At 43.5% G+C, this 15699-nt stretch overlaps 1 protein-coding gene across 5 annotated transcripts in view; it reads right to left on the bottom strand.

Annotated features, from left to right (window-relative positions):
• Positions 1-15699, bottom strand: part of NR4A3 (nuclear receptor subfamily 4 group A member 3) — a 44516-nt gene that overhangs the window by 13014 nt on the left and 15803 nt on the right. For all 5 annotated transcript variants that reach the window (XM_064291667.1, XM_064291669.1, XM_064291668.1 and 2 more), the window contains 2 exons: positions 7271-7470; positions 4274-4452 (listed from right to left, as the gene is read on the bottom strand). In XM_064291667.1, coding sequence (XP_064147737.1) covers positions 4274-4452; positions 7271-7470 — 379 coding nt within the window. The remainder of the gene's footprint in view (positions 1-4273; positions 4453-7270; positions 7471-15699) is intronic.

The following is a 15699-nucleotide window of genomic DNA, read 5'->3' on the forward strand; positions in this document are numbered from 1 at the left end:
GCACTAACCACTGTACCTCACCCATTATACATGTTACATCAGAGTCATTTATACATGACTTCCTGGTAGACCATGCACTTCCTGATGGCAGAATTCACACATGGCTCATCTTTGCAGCCCTAGAGACTAGCCCAGTGCCTGGTACATGGTGGGCCCTCAATATTGATTTAAGGAATGGATATTTATAAAATTATTATTCCATACTGAATTTTTGTTTGGGAGGGGCTTCTTACTTATTAAACATAATTACCTACAACCGATATCACCTCATTTCTATTACCCCCATGCTAGGGCTGTGGCGCTGGCAAAAGGGAATGGTTAGGGTAGATGAAACGGGGACCTAAAAACATTTGAAAACCACAGCTGTGGGGAACTCCCTATTCATGGTAGGGAAGGAGAGTGATCTGAAAAAACCCATTTCCTGCCTCACCTCCCCCACCTAGTTTTTCAAGAGGGGCACAGAGAGAGGAGGAGGAAGAAGGAAAAAGAATTAGGAAAAAAAAAAAAAAAGCCATGCTTGTGAAAACCACCAGTTCTGTCCCAGTTCTTAACAATTTTCCTGGAACCAAGACTGGTTAAACTTCTAAGACCCCATTTCCCTTTCATGAGTTCTCCGTGGTTGAGGAGCAGGCAATTTGGGGATGGATTTTCCGATGCCAATAGCCCAGCTGATATTCCACAATCACACACTGTCATCAGTGGAGCTTATTCAGAAGTCAAGATTCCATGGGAGCCCATATTCAAATGAAAATTAATATCCACAGCAACGCACACTGCCGTTTCCTAGGCTTCGCCTTTTCTGCCATGTCCTGATGCTTTCAAACATGGCAAGCCCCCTCTCAACCAGCAAATCACAAACAGAATGCTGTGAGCTCCAGAAATGAAAGAAAAAACAAACAAACAAACAAACCAAACCTGTTGCCCTAGAGCTGATTCCAACGCACAGAGGGGCCTATGTGTCCTATGGATTAAAACCACAGCACCTATAACAACCTGCTTGCACAGGCTGGCAGGAATGATGGCAGGAACTGGGGCTGCCCCGTCAGGGAAGGCCTGAAGATGACACTGTAAAGCACTTTGTAAGCGCTCAGTAAGTAGCAGCTTAACTACTTTAATATCATTGTCCTCCTTCAAGCCTCTCTTTCAAGCATCCGAGGAGATATTCACCAAACACTGCCTTCTAAAGCACCACCCTGTTTTCTCATGCTTCTGTGTCTGATTTCAGGCCATCCCAGGGCTTACGCAAAGGAAAGGGGGAGGCATGTGCATGATTTGAGGGAGTCTTGAGTCTGAGGGCGAAATTTAGGCAGATTGAGGGACTTCTCTGAATACAGTTTGGCTACTTCACAAACCTAACTTCCTGTAGTTCTCACAGCCAATCCACAGAATAGACATTATTATCCCCATTTTACAGATGGGGAAACTGAAGTTCCGAGAAATGAAACACGTTATTCAATAGCACATAATTATTAAATTTAGGACTCCAGATTAAAACCTGGGGGTGCCAGATTCCAAAGCCCATGCTACTTCTGCCATGCCAAACTTCCCCAGCAAGTCTCCACAGAAATGGGCAGTGGGCTGAGCAGCCCCTTACCCGAAAACCAACCAACCAATCCACAATACACACATGCTGAGATGGGGGCACTGAGGCCCAAGGGTGGGGTGAAGGGGCTTGTTCGAGGACACAGAGCAAAGTGGAGGCAGACAGGATTGGCACTCCCCTTTCCCCTAATTCCCACTCGTGTCTTGCATTGAACTGTAATCTCTCCAGGCTGGGACCCCCTGGCCTTATACATCCTGGCCTCATGGCTGTCTATTAATTTCCACTTAAAGAGTAAAACAGAGAAAGATGTAGGCCTCAGAGATCCTCCTCTTAAACCACAGCTCTTCCACCTGGGCTGGTCTCTTTCCTGCACTAATGTGTGCTCAAAACCACCTATCAGGGTAGATCTTTCTAAAATACAAGCCTGGCCTTGACACTCCTCTGGTCAAAACCTTCTGTGGATGCCATTGCTCTCAGGGTAAGTGCCTACCAGTCTCATCTTCTGTCACTCTGTTTTCTAGTCATTTCCTTCCTGAAACACATGACAAACTGTCATATTTTCAAAGGCTTTATCAAATTTTTATTTATGTCTGGAATTTCTCACTGCTTTCATTTCAGCCTGGAGACATCCTATGCATTTATCAAGAACCAACTCATGTTATCTCTTTAGAGAAGACCACCCCCTGCCTGCCTTCTCTCGGCACTTTGTACACACTCCCACATCTCCAGCACGGCACTTGACACCCTCTTATCACATGTATTATTCTGCATGCCCTGTCTCCTTCAGAGGTGTGTGTTATCATCTCTGAAAACCTGCTGGCATGCAGCACAGTGCCTAGAATGTGAACATTTGTTCATTAACTGGACTCAACATCTATTTCCATAGAGATGTGGCTATGTGTTAATTTTACTTACAGAAAGCCAGAACTGGCTCTAGTTTTTTTTTTTTTTTAATTAGCCAGACTTCATATTTTCTAGTTTTGAGTGTTAAATTGTCCTCGGAAGAGCTGAACATTCTAGAAGTCCCTGGAAGCTCCCATCAAAAGAAGCAAGTTCCTCATCTAGGACCGGGGAGACAGGAAGAAATCTGGTTCCACTTGGAATACTGAGGGAACAAGCTAGTGTCTGATTCCTAACTGCAGCGTATGCCATTGACATTTCTTTGCTTCTGTGTAAACCATCAAATCATGAACAGCCTAGCTCTTGAGGTACAGGGGGGACGCATCACTTGGGTAATAGGAGATGTCCCAAGAAGGTGTATATAAACAACACTTGGGCAAACCAATGCACATTTTTGATGCATCAGAAAGAAGGGCCTGTCTGTGCCATAGGATACAGTTGGTTGGTTGTGAAATTCACCACCTGTCTGAAAAATATGTTTCCTACGACCAAGAGTGTATCATATCTGAACCTTACTCTCAGTCCAATAGCCTAACCTGAGTCTGGGTCTGATGAAAAGGATGGGGGTGAGCCCCAGGTCTGGCTAGACTCTTCTGGGCCTCTACCCTAACACTGCCTCATTGTCCACCCCACCCCCGAAAAAAAAAAAACAAAAACCCACTGTCGTCGAGTTGATTCTGACTCATATTGATCCTACAGGACAGAGGAGAACTGCCTCATACAGTTTCCAAGAAGCAACTGGTAGATCTGAACTGCTGACCTTTTGGTTAGCAGCCAAACCCTTAACCCCTGCACCACCAGGGCTGCACATGCTCCCTAGTCAGACCTAAAAGGGTGGATCTCTGCAGGAAACTGTGAAGGTGTGAGGGGCAAAGGGAGCTGGGGCCTGGGGCCAATAGAAAAAAATATCAACCATAAAATCAGTTGTCATGGAGTTGACCCTGACCCTACATGTGTCAGAGTAGAGCTGTGCTCCGCAGAGTTTTCAATGGCTGATTTTTTGGTAGATTGCCAGGCCTTTCTTCTGAGGCACTTTCACATAGACTTGAACATCCAGCCTTTAGGTTAGCAGCTGAGCATGTTAGCGGTCTCTACCACCCAGGGACTCCATGATAGTCACAGGAGGATGGTATTCCCTCTCTTACCCAAAATGCCTATTTCCCTTGTCGTTCCCCACCCCCACCCCCTGCCAGTCTTGGGAAAGAGAGACATCTAGGAGGAAAGAAAACATTTCATTTTAAAAAATAAAATATTTTATGCTTGTTGACTATGCTTTATGCTTCTGGTTCTTTTAAAGACCTGTTGAGTTGAACTATTTTCACTTCTTACAAATATATCCATTTTCCTTAGTTGTCTGCTAATCAAGCTTACTAAAATCAAGTTGTATTTTCCATGCGTGTGGTTCTTTGACATTTCTTTGGGTCACTGGCCAAGGGCTGAGGAGGCGGAGGGGGTGCTCTTCACCTCTGTATCACCAGAATAGGCTGCTTAAGGTAATCTTTCTTTGAAACCCTCTGTAAAAGTAAGTACTGAAGCAGACAGTCCAACTGTGAACATAGCTCATACGGAAATTCTGATTTCCAGATGTTTGCTTTGTTCACAATGGTACCTCAGGAGACTAGGAATCCTCTTTTGTAGAATCTCATGGCAGCAACTTGCACATGTGTACTTCTTTGTTTGAATTGGGTTAAACATAGCAGAATTCAGAAAAGTGCCGGTCATTTTCCTAATTTTCTGGTGTGTGTGATGGTCTAAGCCAATCTACCTTAACACAGGAAAAGAGAGAAAAGAGGGCCCGACTGTTTCAGGTGACAGCAGTGTGGTGCTTACCCGTGACCATGCTCAGTGCTGACAGGCATGCTAAGGCTTGGATATCAAGGTTCAGGCTCTGCAAATTTAAAGAAAAGTCTTTAATGGAGTCGAGCCACTCCCCAAATCCACGAAGGCACTGAAGTCGATGCAGGACAAGTCCATTGCAGAACACAAACTTATCTTCAGCAGTGTTCGACCTGCAAGACAAAGTCGTGGGGGGCGGGGTTAGAGACACATTAGATGAGTCTATCCAACAGGATAACATCATAAGGCACAGGCAGTAGAACAGTCACAGGGCAGCACTTGGAACCCAGCGTGGCGCTGGGAAACACGCCCAGACACCTGCGATGGACAAGGCTGCTCCTGGGAATAAACAACCACCACCATTCATCCGTGCTAACTTCCGTGAAGAGAGTCAGCCCAGGGGAAGCTGGGGGTGTAGGGCCTGCTCTCTAGTAGTACAGTCAGTAGCTGGCTTGCTGTAGGACAAGGCATGAAGAAGGAGGGACTCAGAAGGACTATGGTGGGGCAGCCCAGTGCACTGCCTCTCCTGCAGTGTCCACGAGATTGCCCCTTCTATGCTCCTTCACCAGGACAGGTCCCTCATTCTCTTAAATGTCAAAAACCTATAAGGCTGGAGGTTAAAACCAAAGCCAACCAAACCCACTGCCGTCAAGTCAATTCTGACTCATAGCCACCCTATAGGACAGAGTAGAACTGCCCCATAAGGTTGCCAAGGAGCGCCTGGTGGGTAACACTACAGTGCCACTGTACAGATTCTAAAGCACCAAATCCCTGCAAGGGCCAGAGGTCAATCGTAAACTAAGACGTGGCCTAAAATAAAAAAGAATCCTTATTTTGTATGACCATCTCTGCTTTTAACAGTGGGGCTGTGGATGGCTGTTTCTAAATCTTTCCTGAGAATTTGTATTATGTCCAGAATCATCCCATTCTTCTTTCGTGAAAGGTGCCCTGGATGTAGAGTCTAATGGTTTTATCATTATACAATGTCCCTCCTAATAGTGTTAACTTCCAGTTGGACATTACCTTTTAGCTGTGTGGCCCTGCGTACTTCTCTAATCTCTCTGGTTTCCTTTTCCTTATCTATAAAACAGAAATTCTAATTGCTACCTCCTGAGATTGCAGTTCAGTTGAATTCTTGCCTTCCATGCAGGAGACCTGGGTTTGATTCCTGGCCAAGGTACCTGAGACACAGCCACCACCTGTCTGTAAGTAGAAACTTACATGCTGCTATGATGCTGAACAGGTATCTGTAGAGCTTCCAGACTAAGATGGACTAGGAAGAAAGGCCTGGCAATCTACTTCTGAAAAGCAGCCAATGAAAACCCTACGGATCACAACAGTCTGATCTGCAGCCGATCATGGGAATGGTGCAGGATCAGGCAGTATTTGTTTTCACTGTGCATGGGATCTCCATGAGTTGGGGGCTGACTCAATGGTAGCTAACAACAAGATTGTTGTGAGAGTTAAATAAAATAAAGGATTTGGAAGCCTACACACAGTGCCTAGTACACAGGAGGAACTCAACACCTAACAGAATTAGTTAGCCGTAACTGATTGTGAATTCCATATGGTCCTTATTCTAATTTCAGCTTTCCTTTAATTTTCAAATCTTCTGCCATACATTTATCTCTTTACCCTGGTTGGACTTACAAGTCAGTATCTCTTTAACTATGCTTCTGGGATGAATAGCTTTATTCATCGATTCACTCGGCAAGTATTTACTGAGCACCAAGTATGTTCTATTTGTGCAGCCAGGCCCTGGAGAAAACTCAGCCAAAAGGACACACATGGTGCCTGCTTGCATGGAGCTTATCATCTACTTCCTCTTTCCTTCATGTCTGATAGTCACACTGCTGGCTTCACTGAGGTGTCTACCAGATTGGCTGTGAATTATGTTGATTTCTGGCACTCTGGCTGTAACTCCATCCCCTCCTCTCCCACAGATCCTCCGTCCACAGAGGTGCCACCCGTGGCACCGTGATTCAACCTCAGAGTGTAAAACATGGACCCCGGACCATCGGCATCAGAATCGCTGGAGTAGGAGTGAAAGACCAATCTCAGAGTGTAAAACGTGGACCTCAGACCACCAGTGTCAGAATTGCTGGAGTAGGAGTGAAAGAAGCAGATTTTTGGTCTTCTTCCAAGGTCTACCAAACTAGAATAGCTGGGATGAGGCATGGGGGTCTGCACTTTAAATGCGCATTTCTGGTAACACAGTACAAGATGAGGGAGGAGGTGGCAGAAGGAAAGAAAAGTGAGTGGGTGGATGCAAGATAATTATTTTTCCTATAATTTTTGGTGAAATGTTGGTCCATGCTCCTAAAAATATAAAACTGAAAGGAAGCAGGGAAGATGGAACAAAAATGGCACATGTGGAATTTATGAGAAGAGCTTATATACCAGGCTCTAGTTTTGAGAAATCACTTCCTCTTTGCTTTTGGTATCACTGAGTATGGTAGATTGAACCAGATCTGATCAAGAAGCAATTCTCTCAGAGTAAACGCAGAATTTGGGAAGCTGTGGGAACTCTTTAGCATTCCATCTGGTATACTAGAACAGCGACTTATTAAATAGAAACCTATGAGGTAAATGCAATCTTCCAAAGCAAACACTTGTTCCCAGGAAATACCTTATGTACCATGAGAATCTTCCTAGAATCAGAAAATGTTGGTGCTACAAGGGACTTCAGAGACCACCAAGTCCACCCTTCTCATTTTACAAAGAAGGAAACGAATTTCAGGTAAGGTAAATGACCTGCTCAGCATCATATGGCAAGTCCACATTAGGACGGGGACTAAAACCCGGGGTCCTGTCTACCCGTCCAGCACCCTTCCCATTACCCACTACTCAGTTTTTTAGTGCCTGATCATATTTCATATCTGATTCTTGATCAAACTCATTACCTATGACTCCGTTACAAATGCAGCAGGTTTCACACCTTCTTCAAAAACATACAGGTGGACTGGAGGAAGATAAAATAGTAGTAATTACCTGATGGAAAGTCTAAGAACAAACAGCTCCAAAAAGGCTGATTCTATAAGTAACGTCTGATCTTCTTTGGGGAGATCAGTAAATCCTGGAATCTTTTCTGCCCAGCTTCTGGATACGTCAATGGAGGCTGTCAGAAGGTTGTAGAATTGTTGTACATGCTCAGCATCTGTGCCTGCAGCGGCCTGGTCAGTGGAACAGTACTAGGATGCAAATCACAGCACAGCAGCGTTATTATCCCCATCCAATGGGATAACAGCACAGCAGCGTTATTATCCCCATCCAATGGGATAACAGCACAGCAGCGTTATTATCCCCATCCAATGGGATAACAGCACCATTTGCAAATTGGCCCTTCCAAAACCGTCAATGCCCAAATCCTTACTTTTAGGTTCCACAGTTCATAAAACTCTTTCACATCCACAATCTCATCCAATTCTCACAACAGGCCCTGTGATAAACTAGAGCAAATTTTATTGTGCCCACTTGCAAGGACATTTGCTTAAGTCCCATTTGTGCAGTGGTTTTCAACCCTGACTGTATACTGCAATCATCTGGGGAGATTTAAAAATTGCTTGTGTCTGTGTCTTACCCTTAGAGATTCTAATTCAATTGGTGTGGGGTGGGGCCTGGGCACTGGGAATTTTAAAAGCTCCCAGTTGATTTCAAAGGGAAGCTAATGTTGAGAATCACTGCCCCAGGGATTTGTGGTCATGTGGGCCTCCAGGATCTACTGCTTCCACTATGACATGGCTTTCTCAAAAGGGGATTCTAAATGAACTGGGTGATTCTTAAAAGTATGTCCCTGGACCAGCAGCATTAGCAATACCTGGGAACTTGCTAGACATGAAAATGGGTCCCACCCCAGAAACTCTACTTGCTAGACATGAAAATGGGTCCCACCCCAGAAACTCTGGGTAGGCCCAGAAAATGGTTTTATTGAGACCACCAGTGAATCCCATACACTCTAAAGTTTGAGAATCAGAGGCTTAACCAGTGGGAAGAGAGAATGGTTTTCGCATACTGTGGATGGATTTCTGTGAGATAAAACAAATTGGGGTGGGGGAATTCAGGCAGGTGTATGCCATCAGACTTAGGATTTGTGGCTATTTAAATTAGTTAAAATCAAATCAAATCAAAAATTCAGTTTGTCAATCATACTAGCCATATTTCACGCTCAATAGCCACAGTGGCTAATGACTACCACTTGGACAGCACAGGTGTTGAAGATTTCCATCTCTGAAGAAAGTTCTGTTGGACAGCATTGATCTAGAGGGTTCCAAGAGAAGAAAGGTACAGGCAGGACACAAAGTCTCTACCCAGTTTTTGAAGATTCTGGTAGAGCTAGGGTTTTGCTCTGAATCACTGAAGGAAAAAATTTCCTCCTTCAGGCACGATGATTAATATAGAAAGACTATAATCAAGATAGGACCAACAACACAGAGACTTAAAAGATATGCAGAAATTCTCATGTAAATACGCACATCAGTTCCGTCATAGGAACACAACTGAGTGTGCGTTTGCATCCCTTCTCTCAGTCGATCTGCATGCAGCAGGGATTTTAATCCTTATTTTGCACATAAGGAAACTGAGGCTCAGAGAAGGTAAGAGACTTTGCCAAGTTACATAAGCAATAAATGGAAGAGCTAAGCATGGGCCCTCTGATTTCAAATCCTACACATTCTGGCTGTTAATATGTCTGATGCTACTAACTGGTAGCCCATGGTACAGTGTTTGAAGTCTTTAAAAAACATTTTGCTTTCCCCTAGTTGGCAGTCTATTGATATTTATTCTTTGGTCCCATGTTTCTGCCAACACCATGGTGACTGGCACATAACTAACCTTCAATAAATCGTTGTTAAGTATCGTTCAATGAAAGAACTGTCAGGGAGTACCTAGGTTTGCTGCAATGCCCTAACCTGCCTAGAGAAGAAAGTTGTTAGCAGACAGGTACTTCTTTATTGTAGAGCTACTGAGGAGGGAGAAAATGAGGCACCTGTCCTTAAATTGGGTCTTTTTCTTTTTCTGCTGTCCCAGGAGGCGCTATAACACTGGACAGGAAGCCCAGCTCCTTTAATCCTAGCTTTGGCCTGGCCCCTGATTTGCACTATAACACAGTTCTGCCACTTACTTTAGTTATCTGGGGTAAGTTACTTCATTGAGTTTTCTCCTCTGTAAAATAGGGATAATAATACCCTCCTCAAGATTTTGTTGCGATGATTAAACGTGATCATGTATGTGAAGGCCCTGACACATAGAAAATGCTTAACAAATGACGAGGATGGTGATACTGATGACAGTTACTGGACCTGGAACCATCCCTGTCCCTCAGGTTTCATACTGATAAACTGGGGAAGGGGTCGAACTAGTCAGTCCTGACTTTCTGGGAACCTATCACATCAGGTCCAGTTTGGAGGCCTGGCTTCTCTGTTCTCAACAATACCACCTAGTGCCAGAGATTGTGTAAAGCCCTGGCTCTTCTACGATATAGCGAACCCTGGGAACAAAGTCTGCGAGAAGGAAATAGTCTTCATTCCCAAGGATATGCGAGGATGTTGGCATGATTCTGGTGTCACAGAAACCTGCCTGTACCTCCTCTCAGCAAACATGCTATCGAGGGGACGAGAGTTTAAAAAAAAAGTAATTTTTTTTTTTTCACTTTCTTCTCTTTTATGTTAAAAAAAGAAGATTACAGCCTAGGAAATCCTATGGGACAGTTCTACTCTGTCCTATAGAGTTGCTATAAACCAGAATTGACTCAATGGGACACAACAACAACCTCCCTTATGAATCTAATGCCATACACTCTCCAAGGGCAGAATGGAATTCAGGGCAGAATTGCCTTTTAGAAGCTGACAGCATTGCACGTGAAACTCCCAAGTAAGTGATAATATGGAGTAAAGTACGCAGGTCACAGAGTCCTTGTGCGCTGACTTGCTGTGCAACCCTAGGCAAGTCCCTTAACCTCTCTGGGTCTGTTTCTGCCTCTGAATAGGAAGAGACTGGATTAGGTGATCCCTCAGGCTCCTTCTAGCTCTTGCATTTGTTGATCCTATATTGTTAATCACACCAAATAAGAAACTGTTGCCTAGAATTTGACACAGATTAACATTATTATTAATTTTTTAAGTAGTGTACTAAATAGAGAGAAGAAGACAAAGGGATGTAAACCTGTCCCCGGGATTGGGGCCTAATAGCACCCTTCCTGCACCAACTTCCCTGGAATGACCATGGCTGGCAACTCAACAATCTCTCTGCTTCCAATATTTGCTCAGATCCAATAGAGTGTTGCTTTCACCCAGAGACCCCCAGCAGGGCTCTGCCCCTGCTAGGCGCATATTTCATGCATCCTGCACACAGAGAAACGTAGACCCTGCGTACCCCGGGGCATTTTCGCTGATGGAGTCCAGCAAGGAAGAAGGCCAGCAGGACCAGAGCGCCAGACTCCAGCCAGACCCTCTGGGCTTCACCTGCAGTGATTTGGGTTCATGTTCCAGAATTCTGGAGCCAAACTGGATTCAGCCTGAGCCACCAGTAACTTGGAAGTGACTACAGGGTAAGCAGAAAAAGAGAACCAAACATTTTGATTCTTTCTCTTCCTGGCCTAGCAGTTTATAAAACTGCATCCAAGGAACAGTGAACTTGAAGTTGGAAGAGCTGGAACATCAGCACTTCTGTGCTCCCCTACATGGCTCTGCCTCTGGACTAGGCAAGCTTGTGGTTCCTCAGAGGAAATCTAGAAATATTTGTTTACTGACCATTTCAATTGAAAATAGGCCAAATACAGAAAGACTTTCAAAATGAACCTTTTTCCTGTTTATGCTAATTTTTTTCCAGCCTATATGGATAAATGATCCATCAAAAATCTGGCTTTAACACTAGTCAGAGACAAAGCATTCCCTTTACAGACAGCCAATGCCTAAGGGAGGTTTCTCCCAAGTGCCTACATGAGAATCTAGAGCTGCAAACAGCAACGGATGTTATTCAAAATAAAACTAGTCTGCTCATTTCATATAGCAATAACAGAGCCACACAAGTCAGACTTCAGCGACAGCTTGGGCCTAAAATAAGTTATATGAATGGTTACTGAGTGAAACAGTGGTGAACATGGGCCCTGAACAATCAGCAATGTGAATGCTTTCATGGCAGAGTGGAACCTCTTACTCACCCCACCTCACTGGTAGTCCAGGCTACATATGTAAATACCTGAAGAGCATGTTTTCTCCTCTTAGAACCTTACTTTTCTTTTGGTCTTTACATCTCTAAAAATTATACATGTGATAATCCTACGAGCCAAACTACATACACGTATTCTTAGATTCTTACACTTTAATGAGCGACACTTTAAAAATTGGCAATGAATATATTTCTCCCCACCCCCCATTTTTTTCTTTTCCAATCTAACTTCTCTCTCCTAAAAACAAAACAAAACTGCATTTGCTGCAGTTACATGTATTTGTTTGCTTTCTCTCCCCCACACTGGAATGTAAGCTCCACAAAGGCAAGGGCTTTGTATTATCTTGTTCAACCATGGGACCCCCGCTCTAGAACAGTGTCTGTTACCCAGCAGCCATTCAATAAACATTTGTTACATTAATTAATTACTTTCGGGAAAATTTTTCAGTGGCTTAAAACATCATTTATTATCTCACAACTCTCTAGAAAATTTATACCTCTAGTTGCTCATCCATCAACCCCCAGAAAAGCTGGGAAAGTCAAGGTAAAATTGGATTGTTCTTATTGAATTATGTCGGTGGTTCTCAGACCTTAAACCAAACCCATTACTGTCGAGTTGATTCTGACTCATAGTGGCCCTACAGGACAGAGTAGAACTGCCCCAGAGGGTTTCCAAGGAGTGGCTGGTGTATTCGAACCACCAACCTTTTAGTTAGCAGCCATAGCTCTTAACCACTGTGCCACCAGGGATCCAACCTTAGCATCCAAGAAAGAAAAATCACCTGAGGCATTTGTTAAAACTCAGATTCCTGTCTGCCTCCCTCTTCACAAATCCTGAGTCAGTAGTTCTGGGTGTGGCCCAGGAGTCTGCATTTTTAAACAAACACCCTGGCTCTTTCTGATAGAGGCAGTCTGGGCAACATGCTGTGGGAACTGTTGATCTGCACTCACTGTGGAACTACAGCAGGCAGAGGGTCAGGGAATGAGAAGGCTGGAAGGGATCATGGGAGCACCCTTAGTCTAACCTGCTCACCATTCAGACGAGGAAACTGAGGCACACAAAATGGCAGGAACTAGCCTGAAATCTAGAGAACTAGTGACATGAGAGTCTTCTAAGTAGCTTCACGAAACCACTCTTCTACAGAGTCCTTGGGCTTCTTTACTCTGCAGGCCTAACATGTGTTAGCCACATTGTTTCTTAGGCTATCTTGCTAACACATTCAGATGCCATTTGTTGGTGCCTGGTTTTATCTGAGCAGTATCTCTTGTATTTGGAGTGTGTTACTACACTAAAAAAAAAAAAAAAGCAGCACCAATTACCAACAAAACATCCTAGTGTGCTGAAAAATATTTGATATGACCAACTAATGAGAACATTAAGTATATTTTCTCACTAGTAATTACACAGGCTCTGAAGCCAAACTAGCATCTATATATACTTGCATTGCTAAATTAAAAGCAACTGTGGGACAGAGAACAGCAACATTTCATGGAGAAACAAATCAAACATGACATGTTTTGACTGCGGTGATACACAATGATCTGAGCTCACTTTTGAAAGAGGGGAGTTTGGCCCAAAGGAGAAGCCAAGGCCCAGAGCCGGGAATACTCCACAGAGCTGGGAATACTCCACAGAGCCAGGAGCTGTCTTTCTGGCTCCCAAAACTTCATTCCCTCCTGGAGTTGGACCAAACTCCCCTGCTCCCCTTTCCTGCAGGCGGGGGAGGACCACTCACCTACTACCTTAAAGGCACAGATGCTGATGCATGAAGAGTCAAGCGTGCAAGTCTGGCAAACATGGTCTCATTTCTCTTTTGCCTGATTCATGGGGGGAAGCGAGCACCTGTAACTAACTGCATCAGTGAAATCAACTGACTCAAACTTAACAGGAAAAACTCCTATTTAAAATGTAATAAATTATGGATACACTCCCAGTGGGATTACCAAAAACCCAAACAAAACCCATAGTGACTCAGTGGCCCTATAGGACAGAGTAGATTGGTCTCATAGGGTTTCCAAGGCTGTAAACCTTTACAAAAGCAGGCTGCCACATCTTTCTCCTGCACAGCAGCCAGTGGGTTTGAACTGCCTATCTTCCGATTAGTAGTTGAGCGCTTAACCAATATGCCACCAGGGCTCCTGAAGAATGGGATTAACCCACTGCCATCAAGTCGATTCCGATTCATAGCGACCCTACAGGACAGAGTAGAACTGCCCCATAGAGTTTCCAAGGAGCGCCTGGTGGATATGAACTGCCGACTTTTTGGTTAAACAGCTGTAGCACTTAACCACTATGCCACCAGGGTTTCGGAAGATTGGGATTAGGCAGGTGTCAATGAAGAGGGGAGTCCCTCGGTAGCACAAACAGTTAAAGTGCTCAGCTGCTAACCAAAAGGTTGGAGGTTCAAGTCCACCAACAGGCACCTCAGAAGAAAGACATGGCAACCTCCTTCCAAAAAATCAGCCATTGAAAACCCTATGGAGCACAGTTCTACTCTGACATGCATGGGGTCACCATGAGTCAAGAAGGATTTGATAGCTACTGACTGGTAAATGAAAAGGAGACATCTTTTTTTTTTTTTTTTACTTTATTCACTTCTAAATCATTTGCATTTAAAAAAAATCAACATATAGTATATATTACTATTGTTGTAATTTTTAAATATCGAACAAATTCTTTTTTTTTAACTATAGTAAATTGCCATTAAGTAGAAGTGGCAGTATAGTGAAATAGAAACATATCACCATGGGTGAGATTTGGGTCTAGTCCTCGCTCTGCCACTGACCTTAGGCAAGCCACTGAACCTTTTTAAACCTTAATTTACGCCTCTGAAAATATAAGGTTTGGATTAGTTTTATGAATGTCCAAATAGAAAAAGGAGAAGGTATTTTGTAAATTGGATTTTAATAAATGACATTCTTCTAAAAAAATTGCTAAAACCATAAATAATTCCCTACAAAGCTGGGACTTCAATGAAATTATGTAAGAATATAAGTGATGGTTCCTGGCTCAAAGTAGGAGCTCAAGAAATTCATTCATTTATGTACTAATGCTTTGAAAGAGAAAAAAGTAAGTTCAATCTTGTTAAATAACAAGTTACTTAACAACCCATATTCTTATAATCATTAGCACTTAGGGATAGTAAGGCAAACCCCAGAACCATAAAATCTTAAAGAGTCAGAAGGGACTTAACATCATCCAATATAAACTCCCTCCTTGTAAGGAATCCTGTTGTGTGTTCTCTTTTATTACTTCTTGTGTTGGTGAACTCGTGGTCCCACAGCTGCTGTTGTGGCCAAGACAGCTCATCCACAGAGTGAGCTGGAAGGGGCCTCCCTCTGTCTTCCCCTAGATCTGTCCTTGGGAACCACAGTGCTCTTTTCCCCAGGGAAGCCCTTCAGAAATCCCAGGAGTAACCTAGTCCCCCTGAGTCTTCTCTCCTTCTGTCTACATCTTTCCATTTCCTCTAACCATCCTTTACAAGTTTCTAGAAACACTATGACCCTCTTAAATCTCAGCTTGGAACTGAACTCAGTCAGAGTCTGTGGGACCATCACCAACTTGGTTCTGGTCTCCATACTGCAGGCTAGGGTTATTAACCACCCCTTCCTTCCACTACACACATAACTTTGTTGGTTCATATTAAGCATATATGGAATAAACTCCCCAGATCTTTTTAACACATACCACTGACAAGCGAAGGCTCTCCTATTTTTTCTAAATTCTAAATGCTGAGCTTCACATTTATTCTTGTTAACTTTCATCATGATGGCTTCAGCCCATCCTGTTCCAACCTGTCGAAATCATTTTGAATGTTGATACTGACATCCATCATATTAGCAATCCCGCCCAGCTTTCTGTCATCTGCAAATGTGATTAGTATGCCTTCTATGTCTTCATCCAAGTTTTTGATAAAAACTCACTGTATTTTTCAAAAAGTCTTTTAATTTAATTGATTTGGGTCCAATTTTTGATACTTTTGTAAAGCTCTCTAGAAGCAGGAGAATCCAAGCTATGAGGCTCAACCTGATTCCAAAACAATGCAGTCAAATATGCTTTGAAAAATTGAGGTAGGCCCCAAAGGTAGTATCAGTGTGACCCAGACTCTGGCATGGTCAATCTGCAGCTTTGGACAAAGCTAACAATTAAATTGGATAAATGTTTGTTGATGAGGATGATGACTCTAGTCTAACGGACTGAACGGTGCAGAGACGAGCAAACACACTGGATCGATTTTTCACTGTGGAGACAGTTC

Source organism: Loxodonta africana, chromosome 9, assembly GCF_030014295.1.
Source record: "Loxodonta africana isolate mLoxAfr1 chromosome 9, mLoxAfr1.hap2, whole genome shotgun sequence".
In the NCBI taxonomy this organism is placed as follows: domain Eukaryota; kingdom Metazoa; phylum Chordata; class Mammalia; order Proboscidea; family Elephantidae; genus Loxodonta; species Loxodonta africana.